The following is a 23,062-nucleotide window of genomic DNA, read 5'->3' on the forward strand; positions in this document are numbered from 1 at the left end:
AGCAGTTGTCCCTAGCTGCAGCACTGGGAGCATGGTGCAGCCTTCCCAGGAACTAGCTAGTCCTCTTAGCAAAGCTGGAGTGACTAGTCTAGGCAGAGCCGGGTGCCCGAGGGCCATGGTTAAACCACTTCCAGTACCAGAGCTGTTACTGCCTCTGTGCAGGTTTCCTAACGTCACGGTGTAACAAGAGCTCACTGCAGAGAGAAAAAATTGGACTTGGGCTTTAGAGTGGATTGCTAATTGTGGGGCTCAGTTGGGCCCGTCAGAGAGTGCAGATAGGATTGACAACATTAAATGCAAATTTCGGGTTTCAAGTCACACTGTCTTCTTTGCTCCCAGCAAATTTTGAGGGTCCTTCACTTTTTATCAAGTTCAGAAAACTGTTCTGAGGAGCTGTCGTGACATAACCAGAAGTAAATCCGTGTCACTGCTGGTATCATTTAACTGGAGTTGTTACGTGGGGTAAAATTTCCCATTTCAGTATCTTACAATGAGCTCGTTTCTGTTCTGCTGTTAGTTACCTCACTGATTTGCGCTCATCCTCCACTTCAGGGAGCGGCAAGTTCTGCATTGGAAATTTGCATCAGTTGCAGGAAGGGAACAGAGGATAGCTATGGCTAGAATCCACTGCTTGCACAATGTTGCAAATGTAGCTCTTCCTGAAACCATCTTCTCCTTGCTTAGGGCATTGTTTACGCGATTAAAGCGAATTCAGAAACATTGTTTCAGTAAACAGGATGAAGTACACAGAACTTTTTGTGCACTCCAACAGGCGGGGATAATATTTATCTTCTGTATATTTTTAGCCAGGAGAAAATTGGATGTTGGTGTCTGGAAACATCTGTGCCTGATACCTTTGTTTCATTAGAAATCGACTGCAAATCTGTTGTTTTAGTGTACCTATGCCAAGTGTTTTTAACAAGTTTAAGAGGAACATCCTTATTTGTAGCTCACACAACCATAAAAGAAGTGGCTTCATTTTAGGTTTGAATACTTCTGGACATGATTGTGGATTTATATAAGAACCATGTTACCACAGACATTTTAGAAAGCTTGAGAAAAAAATAAATAATCTTTACAGTTTTCATAATCTCTGGAAGAAGAAATCTGAGAAAATGAAGTCTTTAAAACAGTCTCCAAGACAGAAATACTAAACCGGGTCTATTTTTTTTAATTTTTGAGAGAACATGTTTTTGTTGGAGTAGTTATACAGCATGAAAGCTTTTTCAGAGCCACTTTAAATGCCCATTTCTAATGACTCTCATTCTAGATCTGATTTCTTTTTTCTTTTATAAACAACCTCCTGTATAGAAACTGATGAAACAAGATACGTCTTTGTGTATCATGTATATGCATAGTCATGGGCTAATGTTAAGTCTATCTGTAAGTACTGGGAAGAACTCAGCGAATGCTGATTTTTCAAAATTTTTACACTGGGATAAGGAAGCAATCGGTCGCCTGAAGCAGCAGCCTGTTCTCACACCTCTGCCCTAACTTTTGGGTCATACCATGGAGGAATTATTAGGTTTACTCACTGATTTCCTCCCTGCCTCTGGAAGGTCCATTAGATTTAAATGGGGCTGGGTAGAGCACAGCAGAGCCCCTGAAAACAAACAGTACTGGAGCCGACTGAAGCTATCTTCTTTTTTTTAATTTCCAAGAGTGGCAGTTCAGACAGTCACAGGATTCTTTATAGAATTTCTTTCACTCTATGTGGGGTTTTTTGCCACATGTTAAACAAACAACACGGTAATCAAAGCTTTAAGCAGCAGAGAGAGGAATATAGCTGTGTGTCACAGTACCACACTGGATTTTGCTTTTGGTATGTTCATTTTTTAAAATAGGCTGTGTGTTGGAAAATTAATTTTAAAGACCTTTTCTAATAAGCCTACTTGATAGTAAAAACAGACTGCAGAGGGATATCTTATTGCACAGACATGTCACGGAAGTCAGTGGCACGTTGGAAGTCTGGTGAGGTCTTATGATGCTGGAAGCTTGTGCATTACACCTGCCTGTCTTCCCCAGCACAGCACATAGCTCAACAGAAATTTCTGTCCCTACAAACCCGCTTTTGCTTAAAGTGACTTGGCATCCTGAAAAAGTAATTTAAAGCAAATCCCTATGGTTCTTCAGACTGTACCTGGCTGAAATAATGAGTTCATGCTGATTGACTGTCATATAACAACCATTACCAAAGCAGATAGAATCATTATCAAGTGCCCCCTGCCTTTTTTTATGAGAGGGTTTGGTTTGCTTTGCTTGTTTTGGTTTAGGTTTTGGTTTTTTTTCACTTTGCTGAGTCATTGCTTATAGAGTTAATGTGGTCTTAAAAAGACTTGCTACTGAAGTACTAAAGTCATACTAATTTTCACATGGGCAGTACTAAAGGCCTGCAACTGGCCAACAGTGCACAGTGTTAGCCACTCGGTAACACTATTTCCTTTCACTTATTGTGAAAACTCTGTTTTGCTTGGATAGATGTAACAATTTTGAATCCCTGAACTAACCCTGATGTTTTAAAACTTATGAAATCCATTGTAATTCTTGGTCTGTAGAAACTGAGGTTTAATGAAGTAATCATTCCAATTCCATATTTAGCCTGGGAGTAAAATATCTCTTGTGTAAAGATGCTATTAGGCTGACAACTGCACTTTCTTTCACTCTTGTTCTTTCTCCCAGTGGAACTTCTTAGTAGCCTCAAAGTTGTTTCACTTCAATGGTTTGGTCTCTGGTCAAATGCAAAGCATGCAATAGGTGCAAAATCTCCTTTCTCCAAAAAAACGATGTGTAGGCATTGTCTGTGCAGCTGTGTCCGCAGCTACGAAGCTATGGCAGCAGTTCTGTTTCACTTCCTATGTCACACTACTCTCTGGATCACAGGTAACTGAAGAAACACAGACACTCTTTCCTTTCTTTCTCTTGTGATTTTCCTCATAACAATTATCGTAGAATCATAGAATCATTTAGGACAGAAAAGACCATTAAGATCATCGTATAAAACTGAACCTTTTATCCAAAGTACAAATCCATGGAGCCATGTAAAAGCCTTTTAGCATAATAGTACATTATTCTGTTTTTCCTGGGTTTGTACAACTCGATTTTCATGGGGTGCTGTCTTGAAAGACAGCTTTGTAAATCTATAAAACATGAAGAAAACCTCCGTACCTATTAAACCTTTCAGATATATCTGATAGTCCCTTCTGTATCATAGTTGTTTAGCCAGTCCAGTGTAATCACTGAACCACATTAGCATGAAACATCAGAGCATTTTATGTTTTACCTGTGGCCACGCTGTGCTTGCATGACTCATAGCGCCAGGGTTTCTGATGTCCAGTTCCTATTTCTAAATAGCCTCCAACATGCACGCACAGTATTTGTCCAAAGTTTTCATAATTACACATTGTTCAGCATAGAAAAGGAGTAATCAAGGGCTGTTCCTATGCAGAATTGTATTTACATTCATGATGTCCGCAGCGAACTTTGAATCTTGGCTCTGGGCTTCTGCAGAAACCGTGAACGGGTTGTGTATCATTCCACCCTCCAGCACAGAAAGAGGACTTACTTCAGAGGGCTTAGCAGCAAGTGACTTACTCGGCAACAGTTGAAAGAACTGCTGGCTCTCACCACAGCAGAGTGCGGTTTCACATAGCGGTGACAGCCCACGCCGCTGTGTGATGGAGGTGCTGGTGCTGCAGGGAGGGCTGTGCCGGGGGCTGGGCTGAGCTGTTGCCAGAGGGCAAGGCAGGTGCAGACCTGGCAGAGACCCTGGCCTCTGCATCTTCCATCTTCCCACTCACAGACTCACTTGGCCCTGGCTCAAGTCAGTCCAAGTCCTTGCAACGGGCTCTGCGCGTTGGTGTGCTCCATGCTTGCCTCAAATTCAGCCTCAGTGTAATTAGAGTAACAGATCTGGCTTTCTTTTTCCTGGTCATGTATGTTCAGGTTTAAACATCTTTCCCCACAAGGCAGAAAATTCTGCTGCAAAGCTTTTAGGCACAGCATGGGTTGTTATTTTGTGGGGGATTTTTCCTAGCCTTTGTTCCAAGGTCTGATTCAGCAAAGGTAGCAGAAGGAATCACTCAGCTGCTGCGTATCTCTGGGCTCAGTAACCTGCATGTGGCTTGCACCATGCGAACCCTACAGTATTACACAGCCCCTCCGCAAGGGAACACCAGTCATTTGTCTTCGCTGCGTAGGAAGTTTCCCACGGACGAGGAGGAGGCACTGACAGCCAGCCCGCTCTGTTCTGCCTCCCATAGGTTACCATTGAAGTGGTGGATGGCCCCGACACCGAGACAGACAAGGATCTGCAGAAGGAGAGCGGCAAGCCTAGCTGGCCAGTCCCGTCACCAGACTGGAGAAACTGGTGGCAGAGGTCCTCCACCTTGACTCGCATGAGCAGCGGTGACCAGGACTACAAGTATGACAGCACCACTGAGGACAGCAACTTCCTCAACCCTCTCGGTGGGTGGGATAGCCATGCACCCAGTCACCGGAGATTTGAATCCAAGGAGCAGCCAGAGTATGGTAAGCTTGCGTTCCAGGCCTCTTACGGGCATCTTGGGATTGTAAAAATGAGTTTGGGGGAAATGAGAATGGTGAGGCATCGCTGAAAGTAGGCCAAACAAAATAGAATTTTTCAACATGTGGCTTTTGTTCATCAGCTTTTAAATACAAATCTGTGCAGATGCACAAGCTGTACTGTGGTAGCTGCATTCCACTAGTAAGTCTATAATCTTGAAAATCATACCAGTTAGCCCATAAGAGGACCTTTTTTTAGCCCTAAGTGTACTTTTTTTAAAAACAAAGGAAACAAGGTTTCATATTTATTTTTAGAGTAAGGATAAGTACAAATTTAGAAACGTGCAGTGGTTTGGGAACCAAAATATGATTATTGGATAAATAAGCAAGATCTAAAACGTGGTAGTATTTGGTGGATACACAAATATGATGAATTATGTTGGTGCATGTGTGGGGAGTGGCATGTGCAGCAGGAACATTGTGTATTTGCGTGTGTAATTCTCTTCCAGATGTGTCACGGCGAAAACAATTGTTTTCAGCTTGTATGAAACAGTTGCAGAAACCAGAAACAGAGGAGCTAGTTATTCACTGCCCCAGCGGGCTGTGACTATCCACATGGGCATGACTCAAGGGAGGTGAACTAGTATGTGCTCATGGGTATAGCTCAGAGCCTCTCGGATTTAAGTTGTGTGTAAATACAGAAGATTTTTTGGTTACAGCAGGGTCTCAAAGCCACAGTGCTTTTACCCTGGCACTTCCATTGCATTCCCTAGATACTGCAGAGTGCCTGTCATGCGCTGATTCAGTCTTATTTTCCCCGTTTTGGTTAACTTTGAGTCCTAAAGCCTTAACAATTGAGGGAGACTTTTCGTGGAATTTAAATATTTAAATACATACATATGTATTAAATTTTGTGGCCAGAAGATTGAAGTCTATCCCTTCTTTTTGCACCTGCCTTTATTTGTGGACACGCACTATTGCCAAGAATTCACGTATTAGGTAGCTATTCATTTAGGTAAAATAAAATCGTGTTCACAAATAATCGTGGTAGAAAAAAAAAGAAAAGAAGAATTACAAATGCAAAAATAGGAAGAACAGGTTAAGCTCCAGCTGAAAATACACGCATGGTGTATTTAATAGTAGATACTGTGCGCTTCATAGTGCGGTATAAACACTAGGTAGGTAGGCCTGAAAATTATGCTAGAGCTCTCCGCTGTGCAGCAGAGCACCCTGCTGATTGGGAAAGGCTCCTGGCCTTACGACTAACCTGGGATGCCGTGCCCCTGGCCAGGGGGATGTAGCTGCAGATCCTGCCTGTATGGGGCTCTTGTGCTAGTTCCACCCGCTGACCTGGTCTCATGTCTCATGGCTCTTATCTCCCTCCTCCTGCCCCTGCCAAAAGGCACCGCATGGCTTTGCCTGCCCTTCCTGGGCCTTCCAGTCTGGGCCCTTTGACAGCGTTGCACTTGCTCACCCTCCCTCTTCCTTGCCAGCCACGTGGAGAAAAAAAATTCAGAGTTGGAAAAGGGCCGGGAAGGAGAGCGGGGCCAGGCAGAAAGGGCAGAGCACATTTTCTTAAGGCATCTTATGCCTCTTCAGACTGCTGCAGTGCCCACCTGTTGGCAAATCCTGGAATCGTGGGTCTTTGCACACAGGCGGTAGCCATGTGCCCCCCACATCACACCATGGGCACCTGACTCGGGTGTGGTGGCTTCCTCATTGGCAGCGGTGTATGAAAAGGAGGAAAAGCATATAAGGTCCCTGCCACGAGGAACTCGCATCTAGGCAGCTTGCTACGAGTGAGATATATAACCTTCCCATAACTCCTGGCAATAAATGTTTAATAGCACCCCACAGAGTTGTCGTCAGTCATTACATATGGTACAAATCAAGTTACGTGTTCTAGTAACCAGCTCAGGAAGCCCACAGACAGCATGGCAGTGGGCGGGGGAGTGGGAATCGCATGTAGCACAGAGGCCAGTGCAGGCAGGGATCTGTCCCTGTGTCTTGCAATTACATACATATTCAGCCTATAGCTATAGAGTAGGCCTGGCTCAGAGTTGCTAAACCCTATTTTGCTTTGCTGCCAGTGCTGGTTTAACCCAAATGAGCAAAGGCTGCAAGCTGTGACCTCAGGGTCAGTTAAGTATCTCCTGTAGGTTGCAGAGAAATCCATTAAGCCAGATGTTCCCTAGCGAGAGCCAACTCTCGGCTGGGAAGGTGAGCAAACGGGTTTGGTTCATGCACGACATTTGGTGGCCTTCAGAAGGTGGCATGTGCCACCATGTTCACACAGCAAACAAAGGAGACTGGCTCTAAAAGGGATTAGATACTTAGAGTGGTACCGAGCCATGGTGGTGCAGACTTGGCATCATTTGCCCTTGGCTTTGTCCCAGAAGAGAATAAAGTTGTGTTTTGTTTTCAGGAAGTTCCTGCTAGTAAACCGTCAGGTTTGATGTTATTTAATAATTCACATGAAACGCTACAAATTGCATGTTGTTCTGGGTGCAAGATGCATATGTGGTTCCCTATATCCATGGCAGTATTCCTGTAATATCTGTTTCCTGTTCAAGGGACCGAAAAACAAAATCGCAATTTTCATGCATGACCCTCAGCCTCCCATAGTGCAACATTCATTGTGCCCTAAAAATTAGTTGAGTATTGTTGTGCAATTGCTGTGTCTTTTGAAAAGATGAAAAAGAAAACTTAATTTATCCTGTGCCTGATTAGTCTGTGGTCAGAAAACATATTCCTATATACAGGGAAATTATGTGGATAGACGTGTACTGTTAGTTCATGACCCAGCTTTGCAGCTGAGGATTCTCAGCTGCCAAAAGGTCAAAAGAGAAAGGAAATATTTTTTCAAATTATGTTGCATGCGTTTCCCTGAGGAGCATCAAGTGTGAATACCATTTAAACAGCAGGCTTATGCCTGGCACTTAGCCCAAGCTTCAGGTAGAGACATCTGGATTCCATTCTTGTTTTGCCTTCTTAATAAAAAACACTACACGGTAGTTTTGGGTAGTAGGAGTTTTGTTTCTTCATTTCCTTCCTCATCTTTGTTCTTTCACAGATTATATTGACGGTGAGGGAGATTGGAGCCCGTGGTCCCTTTGTAGCGTCACCTGCGGGAGTGGCAATCAGAAGCGGACGAGGTCCTGTGGGTACGCCTGCACTGCCACCGAGTCACGGACCTGCGACAGGCCCAACTGCCCAGGTGTGAGCATGTTCCTGGGAACTGCAGGCAGGGGGGGGGGGATATGGGGGGCAGAGCCCTCCTGTGCACAGAGCCCAGGGCCCGTTTGTCCCCTCACTGGGGAAGGGCTCCGGTGGGCAGGCGCACGCTGGTTTGCAAGGCCATTTATGAAACAGCAGGTTCTTTGCTCGTAATAATACGCTGATAGATGCAGTCTACTGTTCCCAGGGACTCAAAAGGCAAATACGGGCGTTTTTTAGGTTACAGCAGGCGTTTTTGTGGACAGTACATTTTGTATGCCAAAGGATGCAATCTACTCTCTTGAAACAAATCTGTATTCATTTTAGAATTTCAAAACAGCTGTGTTGACTTTTACCTCAGCGAGCTCCTATTTTGCTGTGCAGTGAATGGGCATGCCTGTGCTGTGAACAAATGGCTCCATACCAGTTATATGGCTTTTAAGTTTTGTGCTTAACGTATACAGAGTTGCTTTAGGACTCCATGTGTACTAATATTAAAAAAATACTTTAAATACCTACTTTGCATTTCACTCCAGAGATTTTGGGTTCATTGGATATTTCTTGTCCTAGAAAGTCAATGTTAAGGTGGAAATGTCGTCTCTGTTTCGTTTACACCCTGCTTGATAATTGGAGAATTATAAACCAACAAGTCTGGTTCTGCAGCAATTGTGCAGAGTGGGATGAGGGAGTGTCTAGTTTTGGCTTGAATGTATTCAGAAAATATGGCCAAGAAGCCTTACCTTAGCTCTGACTCATCTACAGGCATTGACATCTAAATGCCAGTAACAGAGGTGTCCTTACTATCAGGCAATTTTTGCTTTGGTGACAGCAGGGCTGAGCACTCAGACCTACATTGTAAAAATTTAAAGCTGCTATGGAAAACTTTCCCGTGATGTTCTTTAAATGCTGCTGTGTGTTTGGATTTAGCCAAGTTTGTAATGCAGTGATGCAGTAGTTGCCACAATGCATGGGATATGTGCCATTTCAGTACTTCCCAAGATTGGAGAGAAGTAGAAACACATGCCATGGTGGTACGCATTTCACTGAGTCTACTTAATGACTCAGAAAGGCAGAAACGCTTAAACTAGGGGTCAGGTTTTTTTGTTGGGAAGTGAAATGTTAGCAGCACTGCAGAGAAGGCTTTGGGGTCTCAGTGAGAGAGGTGGAGAGAAATTACTCACTCACAGATAGATGCGCGCATCCATTGCAAGGTAACGGCTGCTAGGCTGTTCAGGGGGAAGGTGTTTCTGGATGGTCAATAATAAAGGGTTAATTCCAGATGAAAGTATGTAGCCCCCAGTTACATTCTCCAGTATTTATTACCGGCTAGCATCAAACAGTGGCAAACTTGAAAGAATATATCATATAACAGACCCCCAGCGATCAGCAGGCAAAACATATTCACTCTTTGAGGCTGTGCTGACATTTTTAAAATTACAAGGGCAAAGCTCAGCTTCTGCTGTGTATAATTCTGGCAGTGAATTACTGCCCCGTAATGGGTTCTTGGGTATCTATTATTCTGCATCTACTGCTGGAGTTAAGGCAAAACTATGATAATTTTATTGAAAAGCAGCCTGAGGCTGTTTTGAAGCTTGCAAGCCACTATTATGCCCCAGTTCAGGAGATCAGGAGAAAGTTCACTGGCAAGAAGATGGATGGTGAACAGACTTCATTATTAACCATATAGTTATCACATATTAAAGAGCTTTCTGCTCTTTCTTGAAGGTCTTTAATTCAATGGCGAGGGAAAAAACCCTCAAACCTGTTTAAATGCTTCTTTGAAGAGATGTTTGTTTTAAGGCCACATGGCACAGCAACATAAGGGAAACATGAGGCTGGTAGGTAGGCCAAACTAAAGCAGCAATGAAAGGATGTTTACTTTGGCAAGATCAATTAATACATTTTCTGACAATCTGTGTTTCTCTCTACTGATAGCAAACACTTAAATTGCAGGTTGTTGGAAGATCCAGATATTTTTATTTGATTGCCGTAGCTGCAGGGGGATGGGATTGATGGGAGAGGTTATTTATCTCTCACCTACTCACACCTTTTAACTCCCTAGCACAGGCAGAGACCAGCAAGCACCAGTCTTCTTGCAACAGCGTCATTCTTCCTCGTAATTCCTGAAAAATGGTTTTCCATAGGCAGATGTGAACTTATTCACCTGTCTTCAGGCATGTTGCTCTTTTTGAGAAAGTGGCACAAAGGCTGTCTCCTTTAGACATGATATTTTACCCAGGGCTTTAGAGTTTCCATTAGGACGTTTGTTTTTATCTTGTCGGTCCCTTGTGATACATGCTCTGGAGAAGATGCTGGTCACATAAAGCTGACCAAGTGGCTGTTGGTGAAGTTTTTGCAAAGCTCCTACCTGAATTACTGGGAGATGCTGGCAAGCCTTGCATCCGAAAGAGGAGGAATTAAATCTGTTCCCTCACTGCTGTCCCTGCACTGGGTTCATAACTGACCAGTTTGTTGCTTATATTTAAGCTCTAAAACTTGAAAACTTTAGACCTTTGGGCTAAACTACTGCTTTATCTTCCTAACACCACAGATTCCTTGGTCATTATACTTTTAAATGAACATTCCCTCCAGCAGCAACTTCAGGTGGCTTCCCTGCCAAACAAAAGCACCTTGCAGAACTGGGGAAGGAAGGAATGGCAGGGAAGCAGTTGATTGCACAGTGTTTTAATGGGAAAGCACCACCACCACTAACACGTGTTTGTCTTAGGGATCGAAGATACCTTCCGGACAGCTGCCACAGAAGTGAGCTTACTTGCAGGAAGTGAAGACTTCAACGCTACCAAACTGTTTGAAGTTGGTAAGTAGCCTAGTCAATCTTTCAGCAACAGGTAAGAGACTTACTTAGATTTTCCTGGTTGAACTCTTGCTGCAGGTCCAAGATCTTGAGTTTACCATTAAAAATGTCAGTAATAATGGCCATTTATTATTTTGCTTAAGTTTATGATCTGAACCTTAGCTTGCTTCTCTCACTGAATCTTTCTCCTCTTAAGTCTTAGCAAATTTCTGTGCTGCTTTCATTATAAAATGGTGATTCTCTGTCCTAGCTCAGAAAAGAGCTGTAAGGCTCCACATTAATGCAGAGTAGGGAAAAATCAAATGCTGTTCAGCATTTTGCTAAAACAGCCTCAAATGGAAGATACTGTAAAAGCATTTTAGGTACAGCTGTAACGTTAAAAATAAAAAGACAATGACTTTTACAAGCATGCATGGCTTTTACAACTATGTGTGCTGCAGTGGGGCTAGTCAGTGAGATTTTACAGGGCATGACTCAAGACTGCCCTAGCTAAAACTCAGCCCAACCTCTATAATGTTCTGATTTCAATCCTCCAATGAAACCATAGCGTGGCCTATCTTAGACACTGGGTGCTGAACTAATTGGATAAATCAAGTAATCCAGCACCCCCCGCCTATGGTGGTAGAGCACAACAGTTAATGATAGCCGGGATAGGACTCTTTAAGGAGATAGAAAAACAGGACACATCACTAAGTAAATATTTTGCGCGAATGTTTGCTGTGAGAGTTTTAGGTCCCAGTCTTTGCCTTACTCCAGAGTCCTGTTAAGTAAGTGTGGGGCAAGATGTGCAGGGTTTTTGGGGGGGTTTTTTTGAAAGCTGGTAGCATGATACAGACACCTTAAATAATGTTTTAGGAAGGAGACGTTTAACTGGATTCTCCCAAGACCCTCGCAAAATAATAAAGTGCCAGTATTAAATACGCTACTAGTCTATAAATCTCTTTAATCCTAGCTATAAATCATGACTCCGGTGCTGTTAAATCCTCCTAATGTACAGACACTCTGATATTATGTCACATATGCCCCTTTAGAATCTGAATCACTTTTGGCTGCATTTGCCAGCTAAGATGTCGGTCTCCTTGTTTGAACTACAGCTGCTTGAAATACCCCTTTGGGAAGATGGAGACCAAACAGAAAAAGGTATTTGTTAGTTGAAAGAAAGACTGAATTAGGGCTTAATAATGAACTTCAGGAAAAGTAATCCAGGCCTTGCTTGCCATCTTTGTATTTCTAGCATCATGAGAAACTTAATCCTTCAACATCTGAATCTGCTGTTGTTACAAGGTGAGTGCGCAGACAAGGGGTTCAAACTAACTGGAGACTGTCATCAAATCACTGTGATTTCCCCGTTCAGTTCTGTCACCTGTAAACCCATGACAGTGTCTCTTGTGCTGCGTGGGGATACTGGCAGCTTAACTGGAATTTGCCAGGTAGAAGAAAATGCCAAATGATTCTTACTGGCATGGTGCTGCACTACAATTCAGACTAGCACTGCCTGAGGCCCTGAAGCCAGTCACACGTGATTATCTGACAAGACAGCACATTAACACATTGCAGGTAGGGAGGCAAGCTTTTTCTTTCTTAAGCAAAGCACTGGTGCTGAACAGTTAGGCTTTACTCATTTGATATCACTGATCATACAAACTGGGATGCTGCATAATGTATCTTAAGCTTCCATTTCCTGCCCTTGAACAGATACCGATAGCTGTGAAAGATGGATGAGCTGCAAAAGTGAGTTCTTGAAGAAATACATGCACAAAGTGGTCAATGATCTTCCCAGCTGCCCGTGCTCCTACCCCAGAGAAGTCGCATACAGCACTGCTGAAATCTATGATCGAATTAAGAGGAAAAACTTCCGCTGGAAAGATGCAAGTGGTCCAAAGGAGAAACTGGAGATCTATAAGCCCACCGCACGATACTGCATCCGCTCCATGCTCTCTTTGGAAAGCACCACGCTTGCAGCACAGCACTGCTGCTATGATGATAATATGCAGCTGATTACCAGAGGGAAAGGGGCAGGTACACCAAACCTGATCAGCATTGAATTCTCAGCAGAACTCCATTACAAAGTGGACATTCTGCCTTGGATTATATGCAAAGGTGACTGGAGCCGATACAATGAAGCACGGCCTCCAAACAATGGGCAGAAATGTACAGAAAACCCTTCAGACGAAGACTACTACAAGCAATTTCAAGAAGCAAGGGAATACTGAGAGGATTTTCCTCCTCTTCAGACACAAAATAGCATTTGTTTCCTGGATGCCAAAGAACTGGTAATGGCTGCTGCATTGTCTCCTTGACAGGGGTTGATCAGTTCCTTTCTAATGAATGTATATAGTTGTAATATAATACATAAGTATTTTTCATAGTGTGTGTAATTTATAAACACATATCTCTCTATCTCACACACACCTATTTCTACATACAGACATACATAAAACTTGTCCTGGTAGGATTTTATACTTCAATCGTTTAATAATACACATTTCATTTTATTCCCCAACTGTAACGTAAGTGTGAGGTGGGGGGGGGTGGGGCAGCTGCCATCACCATCAGGCCCAAGGTCCCAGCTGAGGAGGGCACATATTTAAAAGTTGTTATAAACAATAGGATTGAAGAATGCACTCTTCCATATGGGAATGGTTTACAAGATTAATGCACCTACAGCACCAGTTCTCTCTATAATTGATTTCATGACTAGTCATGTCTAAGAAAAGATATTTTTTTTTAACGGTAACACTCAAAAGTGAGTATCAACAGTTACTAGCAATTTTTTTCTTGGGATTCTTCCTGTTACCTTCTAGCTCAGGTCTCTGCAGTCCATCTGGGGTAGGCTTGCAGGGAGACTAGCCGTGGTTTTCCTGTGGACCAGGAAAAGTCTCGATGCAGTGGTTCTGCAAGAGTTACAAACAGCCGACTCCTGGAAACATCTCAGATACGGAGCTACAGCTGTCAGGACTCACATCGTATGCTGGGGGGTAGATCTGCAGAGCAGCTACCTGTAAACTAAGTATGCCATAAGTCTTTGGAGGAGCAAGGCCAGAGCAGGAAACCATGTCAAAGGAAAAAAAACCAAAAACCAAAAATCAGGTACCCCCTAATTTTTAATATGAAGAGTGTTTAGATCTGCTTGTTTCTTTCTTTTAAGAAAAGAAAGAAGTTTATTTTTTTGAAAGAACAGGAAAAGTGGAATACACATTTCCAAGTTCCCTGAGATAAAGCATGCAACCAGCCCTTTTCCCCCATTTATCATATGCTGAGTACACAGTGTCCTACAGAAGAAGCTATTCTTTAAGGAAGCTGTCTGGGAGGAACTATTGGTGAGTTAAAATTGTCTTAATTTTTTTGAAAAGCTAGCATTATTTTTGTAAAGTATTTATTGAATTGTAACAATAACTCACAAGTGGGCTGTGTCTCTAACATGAAAGGCTCCTATAGATGGAACTTGATTACCAAGAACAAGACTGTTGTTAGGCAAAGGCTTTACTTCCAAATTTTTATAAAGTGCAAGTTTACATACATAATCCTGTAATTAAGCAGCTGATACCTGCATTCCTATGAAAGATAAAAATTACACCATGGGTAAATAAATACTTACAGTTCCATCCTGTAAAAGGCTGTCTTGCTGCAAGTCAATGTCTTCATTTGGAAAACCAAGGCTAAGTGTTACTAGAGAAATGCCTATTTTTGGATGATGTCTTCTGATACACATATGTGTACTGCATGTGGAACCTCACACAGTGGTAAAAGCAATCTTGTGTTGCAGTCAGTCCTAGCTGAAAGATGCAAGACAGCCATGAAAGACAATTCCTTCTGCCGTACGCAGGCACACATATATACTGTAAATCTTTTCTTCTCTAGCTCTGTTGGCCTTTCAGGTGCTGGTTGATTGCGACTTACTGGCCAGATGAGTGCATGGTGTCCCCAGCATTAACATATGCATAATAAGTCCGCTGCATCTGCGAAGTGTCAGGCTTGCATTGGTCTGCCCAGGTGGTGCAAATCAGGGGATTAATAAGCAGCGTGGGCCTTGGACACCCACGCTGGCCAGATGTGGTGCATAGGCTGCAAAGGCTCTCCCAGGCTCTGCCAGACCTAGCCTGACAGGCTGCAGTGCTCAGCACTGTACTTCTGCTCTGGGCTTCCAGAAATACAGCAGTCCGGGCACGTATGCAACCGCAACTGATCTACTGAGGTAACTTCAGCAGCTGGAAATCTTGGCCATGTCATCGGATTTTCCCAGATGCTGGCTTGAGCCAGGGGTTGGGGGAGACGTGGATATACCCTAGCACTAGCTGGTAGTAACAAAACATGGTTAGTTGAGCAAGAGGGTAAACATGGGGATCGCCCCTTAATTTTTATAGAAACCAGGTTTTGTAAATCCTTGCAGGGTCATAAGAAGGAACCACTAGCTAGCCGAGCCAGTTAAATTGACAGCAGATGGATGAAAGGCATAAGCAACTTCAGGATCAGTCACTTAATAGGGAAGACAGGTATTTTCTGCAACGTGGTGGAGAAAGCTCTGCTTTTTACTTCACTTAGCAATGTGGGGGGAACAACCGTCTCAGGTTTCTCTGGGAAGGCAATGAGAGGGCGGTCACAATTCCCGAAATATAAAACACATCCCTGCAGTTTATGGATTAGTAAATTACGGTGCTATCGAGAAATGCTACTACACCATTAATACTGAACATGAGAAATAAAGTGTCAGGGAAGAAGAAAAAATATTCTAATAAATGAAATAATGCACAAAGTTTCAAGTCTTACCACTCATAATTTGCCAAGGCTAGAAACTGAGGCAGCGTAATAACCACTGGTGAGGACCTACCAGGTTTTTCATAGGACAAGTCCTGGAGCACAGATGAAGACAGCATTCACACTTCTGCAATCTTAAGCAACGGTCCTTATTAAAAACAAAGTCAGTCCTATTTTAAAATAAATTATGATCCATTCAGGGCCAGTCTGCTTTTTTTCTATTCTGTTTTCCTTATCTCCTTTACAACAACTAAAATTGTACCTGGAATGACTGTGTGTAGTAGTCCTTAGCAAGGTCCTGGAGTTTGCCACAGCCAAATTGGGCTCAGTCTCCTAAATACAGAGCTCTCTATATTAGAATAAGACCCGAGGAAGTGTTTGTAGTCTTGGGTTCCTAGGCACAGGTTGGTAGGTGGAAGAAGCTGTTGCTACATTTTTAAGTTACCACAGACTGTGCAGATTGGAAGACCCAAGCAAAGATACGAGGGGCATTGAAACAAGCAGAACTAAACAGGGCTCATGGTCTCAACACTGAGCAATCCTCAGCGAGTCCCTCACTGGTAGCCATCCTGCCTCCCAGAAGGAAACTTGAAACAGACTTCACAGCACCCTCTTCGTATCTGAGCAGTTCCGTGTACCTATTTCTCATCAGCAAAGCCAGAGTGCATGTTTTCATCTCCTGGCCTCCGGTTCCTCTGCACTACCCTTCTTTTAGGCAAGCACAGCTGTTTGTGCAGCAAAAGGAACCAGTCAAGTCATCCAAGTTGTTTTTAACTCCAATCAATCGACAGATACCGGTTACCGCACGGATTTAGAGTTGAGTTGGCAAGAACGCCTTAAGCTGGCACTGCTAGAGTGCCCTGAGGCATCCATAAATGGATTGAATGCGTACCTTTGATGGTTAAAAGGATGAGTGGGCCTGGCTTCACATTGCCGGGACAGCTGCTGAGCAGCAAAATTCCACTAACATAACCCGCAGTGATGCATATGGGTTATAGGACAATATAGTGAAAAACAAAAACATACACATATTCACGAATCCCCACAGTCCTGCATTAGTTACCAGCTGCATTCCCCCCACCCCCCAACCCCCACCCCCCGTTGTGCAAAATGGTTAGCACTGTCAACACAACACATTCTTTAAAAAAATGCTAGTGAGTTCATAGGACTGCCTTTTCCATATATAGCATTTTCACTGAGATGTAGGGTTGGTTGCAATGAATAACTGATGCACCTGACACTTTCAATTCAGTGGGGTCAGGCGAGTTGAAGATGGGGGGGGGGGAAGTAGTAACCTTTCCCAGATGAAGAATCTGCTGCTTGGTGGCAGGGGCTTGCAGTATATACATGAGCCATTTAGCAAGGGGATGCCTGCCAGACCACACTGAGCCCTAATGCCGCTGTCCCCTACCTGTGGCCGTCTCCCTGGCTGGCAGCAGGAAGGCAGCGAGGGAGCACCTGCACTTCCTGGTGGTGGCCTGGGGAGCTGCCTGAGGCTGAGGACGCACCGGTGCTCCCCTGCCTGCTCTCTCCATCAAGGGGCCCCTGGAGTCGCCCAGCAGCCAGCATGGCTCGCCACACTGGGTGCCTGCTGCTGCAGCACTGCCTTGGCTCATGCTCAGCAGCACAATCACACATCCATCCATCCCTGGAGAAAATTACTCATGTTCAGGCTGGGCAGGCTACACAGGAACCTGGCGAGCGCCATTCCTAGCAGGGTCAAGAAGCTGGCAGGGTGGGGAGCCTGTTTGTAACCCATGCAGACAAAGTTACTCCGCAGGCTCCATACAGTCACCTGTACAATCATCTGACACCACACGAGGGGCAATGGCATGGCAAGGCTCTCACTTGTTAATCCAGAAGAGGAAGCCTGCAAAACAGAGATGGACAAGCTCATCGCTCACGCTGCTCACTGCATGCACCTGAACAGGCGCAGGCACGGCCATGTCCCTCCTCTCCATACACACTGAGCCCAGACTGCTTAGGAGGGAGGGCATGAGCAGGAAGTTGACCGGCAATAAGCATCAGCGTAAAGATGACACTTCTTCTAGCAAACTCGTGTGAGTGTGTGTTGCTGCCTGGCATGTATGTGACAGCTGAGAGCGCATGTGTTTTTCTGTCACCAGTTCCCCCCACCCTTGCCTTTGTAACTTTTAATGGAAAAATGTGTGGGCAGTTTCCATTATGCCTGCACTGCTTCAGACAAATTAAGGGGTTGGCTAAGAAAGGACTGGTTTCATATTTCATACCAAATACACACACATGCATATATTTATAGATCTATGTAAATTAATTTAGGATATCCTCTAGTCGTGCACTTCATAGCAGTACATTGCCGAGTGTAGGGTCTGCAGGAACGGCGCTACAGAAGAGCACTTCCTTTTGGCCTCCACAGGGGGACGAAGCTATTTTTGCACTTGCATGGGGAGGAAAAGGGCTGGGAAGCTGAAACTGCAGCAGTCATTCTTTGGCTCTGCCTTCTACTTTCTGAGTGGCAGGTTTATTCATTTTTCCTTTTCAGCTGCATTGCTAAAGCCACACATGCCTTTTATGACTGTGCTAATTTTCTATCAGTTTAGGGAGTTATAAATTTTTTTCCTTATTCTCTATCACAAGAAGGATCAGGGAGGGCGGGTAACTTCTAAACACATAGAAGCTTTTCATTCATTAAAATGCACAATTTATAAGAGATTCAGAATGTTATATTCTGGAAGTGCTGGTACTATTACACAGGTCAAACTGGGCAAACCTAACAAAACGAAGTGTGGGTGGCTCTAGTTTTCAAAGACACACTTAGATAATATTTCCTTTTTAAAACTAGGCAAACATCATTACATATGTTAAATGTCAGCATTTGCTGTTTATTACAGGCCTGACCAATGCTTTGCTTAGAGTGGAACAGTGCTTCACTCTATGGATTTCAAGAGAGGTCTGGTATGACTCCAAAACATGCCTGAAGCAAGGGTCAGCACCTGCACACCATGGTGGTAGATGCAGGATGTGCATCAGAAATTCTGGGGAGCAGAGGAGGCTTGGGAACCAGCTCCCACTCCAAGCACCATCTTCCGGGCTGGCTCCTGCCTCTGCACACCTGTGCTTAACCCATTCGTTTGTCCCAAAGCCGAGCTGCAGTCATCCCCCTTCCCCACTTGCCAGGGGCAGCTCTTGAGGGGACATTGCTCAGCCACAAAAAGAGCCAGGGCACAGCTGGCCTTGGAAAAAACCCTGTCTGGCTGAGTAGGGCTCTCCAAGTCAGGTAAGAAAATAGGAAAGGGCTGAATGTCCTTGACCGTGCAGACACAGGGATTCCTGTGTCCCACTGTCCTTGGCAGCTTTTACCATCAGGAAGTTACGGGGAGGTACCTTCAAACCACAGCGCAGCCTGGCTTAACCCAAAGAAGCATAAGGGCAAATCTCAAGTAGTTTACCAGCACTGCCACAGTCCCCATCACCCCCAAAGAGATCAGGATCCAGCCTGGCATGACACCTCTGTCCAAAGCCAGCCCCGACCAGGACGCAAAAGGACAACTTCATTCCATGTGCAAATGTCCTGGTTATTCCAGCACATCCAGGCATGCCACCACATGATGGCTTGGAGACACGAGGTCTGCCACCACCGCTGTAGCATTAACCAGGTCTAAAAGCAAGAGTGATCTGAATTCAATGCACCAGTTCTCTTACACAACCCTCATCTTACAACCTGCCTGGGAAACACACAGAAAAGGAGTGCAGAAACAGAGGGAGCCTCTTTGGGTTGAGAAAGCGGATCCAGTAACAAGAATGGAAATTAGTTCTGGCCAGTGTGGAGAGGAAATAACAGTGCATTGACTTACAAAGTGGCCACATTAAGGGTCACCAAAATTTAAAACAACGTGTGGATAATACATCCTGAAGAAGGTTGGCCTCAGAGGGGAAAGTCAGAAGGAACAAAGCAAGTCTTCAAAAGGAGCCTAGCAAAGGAAATGCTGTGCAGTGCCTACGTCCCCAGCAGTCCGAGAGCTTCCCTTGCCTGGCCAGACCCATTCCCGAACTATTTCACCACGTGTTTAATCACCACTGGGTACACAATAGCAGAAAAGCCAAATTAAAAGGTACAGCCAGTAGGTGTAAGGGGAGGAAAACTTACTGAGCCTTTTTTCCTGAGTAACAGCCCACACAGCCTCATGCTCACAGAGGCCACAGCACAGTAGTAGCTGCACCACAGCTTTCAGCTGTCCGCGAGAGGTCGATGGCAGTGGTTAACCTTGACAAATAACTATGTTTTGCCCTTGCCCATAGTGGCACGGCTGTCAGTATTCCTGTAATTTAATGTGGCTTTTGCTCGAAAGGTCAACCCCCCTTTCTTTCACACCCATATCAACCACCCAGGACAGTGGGTTCCCCCCTCCCAGCACCACTGGCTGCACAGCGGACCAGGGGCATTGGCTTGGGTTACTTTGCAACTTAGCCTCTTTGCCCACAGGGAAAGGGAGACCTGGCCCCATCTTCCCAGCACACAGACAGGAGGCGTGAAGCCACCAGAGATGCACAGGCTGGAGGTGGGAGAAGAAACTGCCCTAACCTCAGCCTCAAACACAACCGCAGCTATCATTGCTAGGTTGGGTGGCCTGGTTAGAAATACAGCGTTTTTGCAGCCAGCAGGACTGCCCCATGGATTCAGCCTGTGAGCCAAAAGGAAAGCAGCAGCATGCTCCATGACTGACCATCCCCAGCACTGATGGGGAGCAGGAAGGTGGGAAGCCCCAAGAGCTGCACACTTCAAGATCCAGCTACATACAAGATCCAGCACTGCCAAGCTGGAACCTCAGTCCCAGCACTGAAACAGCACCCAGGCAGCCACACAGGGAGCTGGGCCTCACCCACACCAAAGGGACACACGGAAGGAAGGCCAAGATTTGATGTATAAGTCACTGTCAGGGGGTGTTTGTGCTGCATTAGAAAGGAGATGAGACCAGATAACTCCGGCTGTAGAAGAGGAATTCTGCAAGGCCAGAGAGTCCCACAGGACTATCTGGTCCATCTGACATCTCCAAGCTGGCAATTATATTGTGAGCTGCAAAAGTCTCTTTAAGCAGAGCTTGGATAGCGAAAAGCAAATTGAACAGAAACTGCGAATCTTTTCCGTCCAAAAATATCCACCTGTTTCCATGGTGGAGGCCATGGATTGCCTTCTGCAAAATTTCCCACAGCTTTCAGCAGGCATATAGCTGCTTTCCAACCTCTTCAAAGCCAGACCCCTCCAAGGAGGTTCATCATCCAGCAGCAAAACAAAGAAAGGACACAGCATCACTATCACCCCACACACAGCTAAATAACATCCACCACATTGTTGCACCCCCAAAAATGCCAAGAGCTGCCGGGCCCTTCTTTGTACCAGCACTCCAGCTTTTCTACCCACTAGCTGAGTTTTTCAGGTAAAGCCAGGTGTGAACTTCAGTGAACGCTATTGCAACCACCCAGGATCATTTGAAAGCCTCCTCTGAAAGACACCACACCAATACATTTGCTGCTCACCTTGCAGTGCAGGGGACAAGAGACAGCACCCCTCCTACTGCTGACTTTCCCTGTGTCAGCTTAGTTGCACGTGGCACAGGTATCTCTGAGCCCTCTGGTCTGATGGTGCAGCTCAGCACCACTGGCAATGGCCACTGCATTGCACTGACTTATCCCAAGACACTTCTCATCTCAGATTTTTCTTTTTTTAATGGGAAGAGGCAAAACCAGACCTCCTGCATGAAGACAATTTGTCTCTTCTGGATGAGTTCCAGCATGAGGAGGGTACTTTATACATATGGGTTCTCTTTCATGTTTGATTGCTGGACTAAGATCACATTGTTGTCCAGCTCAAGGGGGGGAAAAAAAGAGCAAAAACCACACAAATCAGGAAAGCATTAGGTAAACTTAGCTAAGAATACATCTTCTGACCAAATGGAGAGCAATGCTCTTTCATATAATTAGACCGTCTGCAGGAAGTCAAAAAGAACAAACTGTGATACTTTCAGTGCTGTGGGAGACATGCAGTCCCCAGGAGATGATCATGTCTCTTCCCCAAAGCATTGGATCAGCGTCCCTGGGCAGGTTGTGAGTGAGTGTGGTTTAAAGAGCCCTCAGAAACTCTGTCATTGCGTTGCAGCTCCAAATGCCATCCCTCATTCAATGAAAAGACACGCATACATGAAGATAATGTGTGAAAACAACCCCTGACTAATCAAAAAGAGTTTGAATACTGTCTTCAGATTTGAACAACATGGGCAAAATGCTGCGTTCGGCCGTAAATGGCCAGTGGCACAGCCAGCGCAAGAGTGGTACCACACACCGGAGAGAAGGATACTCTGCACCAACACACAGTATCAAACAATAAATAATCCTGCCCTTCCTATAATGACTCTTTCTGTAACAACCTTCTCCTTAAGGGGAACAACACAAATGGACATTGAAACACACAGGCACAACAATGGACATATGGGCCTGACACCCACGTTTCTGCTCAGCACCACCTATGGCAAGCGGTGGGGATACAAAGAGCCAGATCCTTCACCCTCCAAAGTCAACAGCAGGGCTCGAATCATCTTTAGCCCAGTCCCTTGTTTCGGGAATGAACTCTTTACCAAAAAGAAACAAGTAAACATTTTCCGTTCTCTTCTCTTCCTAGACATTAAGCAAGAGTAACTTGTAAATTGCTTCCAGCGACTTCAAGACAACAAGGGAACAAACAACTATCAACAAGCATTACACTCATTGCTTCACACGAAAACAGTTATGAGACTGAAGGGATCCTGACAGGCAATTGGAAAACATTCCTTTTTATGCTAAATTTATTGTATTTTAGACCAATTTTCCATGATTTAAAATGTGCGATGTAATAAAGAGCTGGAATGCCTTCTTTTGTCATAATATTTCACACCCAAGGCCTCAGAGCACTTTTGTGAATCAAACTGCAATACTCCTGCAAAGCAAATGGTTTAGGAAGCAGAGAACTGGAAATAGAGGGCCGTTTTCAGAGCTGTTGGTGGACACAGAGGAGCCTGTAACAAAACCAAAGCAGTGTCCTAATATCTGGCCTCACTGATCCTGTGCCAGAACCACGGGTTCTTTCCCTCCTTGGGCAGAAGTCTGTTGACAATCCACTGGTTCCCTTCACCTGGAGCTGGAGCTCCTCACTTGCACACCCATGCTGCACTGTGCCCCAGCAATGAAAGAAATTCAGAAAGGTGAGATGGTTTCATCAAGGGAGGAAAAAGTAGGACACAGCCAATGAAACACTGCACATTTTGCACTATTTCAGACTCTCCCCAGGAAGGAAACAGCATCAGCTATCTTGGCACCATTGCTAACTGGACCATAGCTAACTGGGACCATTTGACAGTCCCAGTTCAATTCTCACAGACAAGCAGCCCCTCTGCAAAAGCCAGATGTAACTGACACTGCTAGACAAAGAGCTCAAAGCCTGAGCAAACATAAAGGCTGTGCTGCTTCTTGGTGATCCCACACAAACACATATGGGTGAGGCTTTTTAGTACTTCCATGCAAAGGAACTTGCCTATAACCATAGGCAATGGTAACGCAAACTTCATTAGATTACTGGCACATAACTGAAAGGCTTCAGGGGACTACGAGCTGTTAGCTTAACTATACCCATATAGCAAAGCTCATATAAGCCCCTCCTGAGAGCATTCCTCCACCACGGGCAGAATTTCCAGACAAAACAGGGAAGGAGCTGGGGCCCTTCCACTAATATAGCCTTTCTCACATGAG

General features: G+C 44.8%; 1 protein-coding gene across 1 annotated transcript in view; it reads left to right on the forward strand.

Moving 5' to 3' along the window:
- The window catches only part of ISM1 (isthmin 1), a 43,231-nt gene extending 27,744 nt beyond the window's left edge, over positions 1-15,487 (forward strand). Inside the window, exons 4-7 of the mRNA XM_055726134.1 lie at positions 4,260-4,527; positions 7,595-7,738; positions 10,466-10,555; positions 12,248-15,487. Coding sequence (XP_055582109.1) covers positions 4,260-4,527; positions 7,595-7,738; positions 10,466-10,555; positions 12,248-12,765 — 1,020 coding nt within the window. The 3' untranslated portion in view covers positions 12,766-15,487. The remainder of the gene's footprint in view (positions 1-4,259; positions 4,528-7,594; positions 7,739-10,465; positions 10,556-12,247) is intronic.
- The last annotated feature ends 7,575 nt before the right edge of the window (positions 15,488-23,062 follow it).

This window comes from Falco cherrug, chromosome 13, assembly GCF_023634085.1.
Source record: "Falco cherrug isolate bFalChe1 chromosome 13, bFalChe1.pri, whole genome shotgun sequence".
NCBI lineage: Eukaryota > Metazoa > Chordata > Aves > Falconiformes > Falconidae > Falco > Falco cherrug.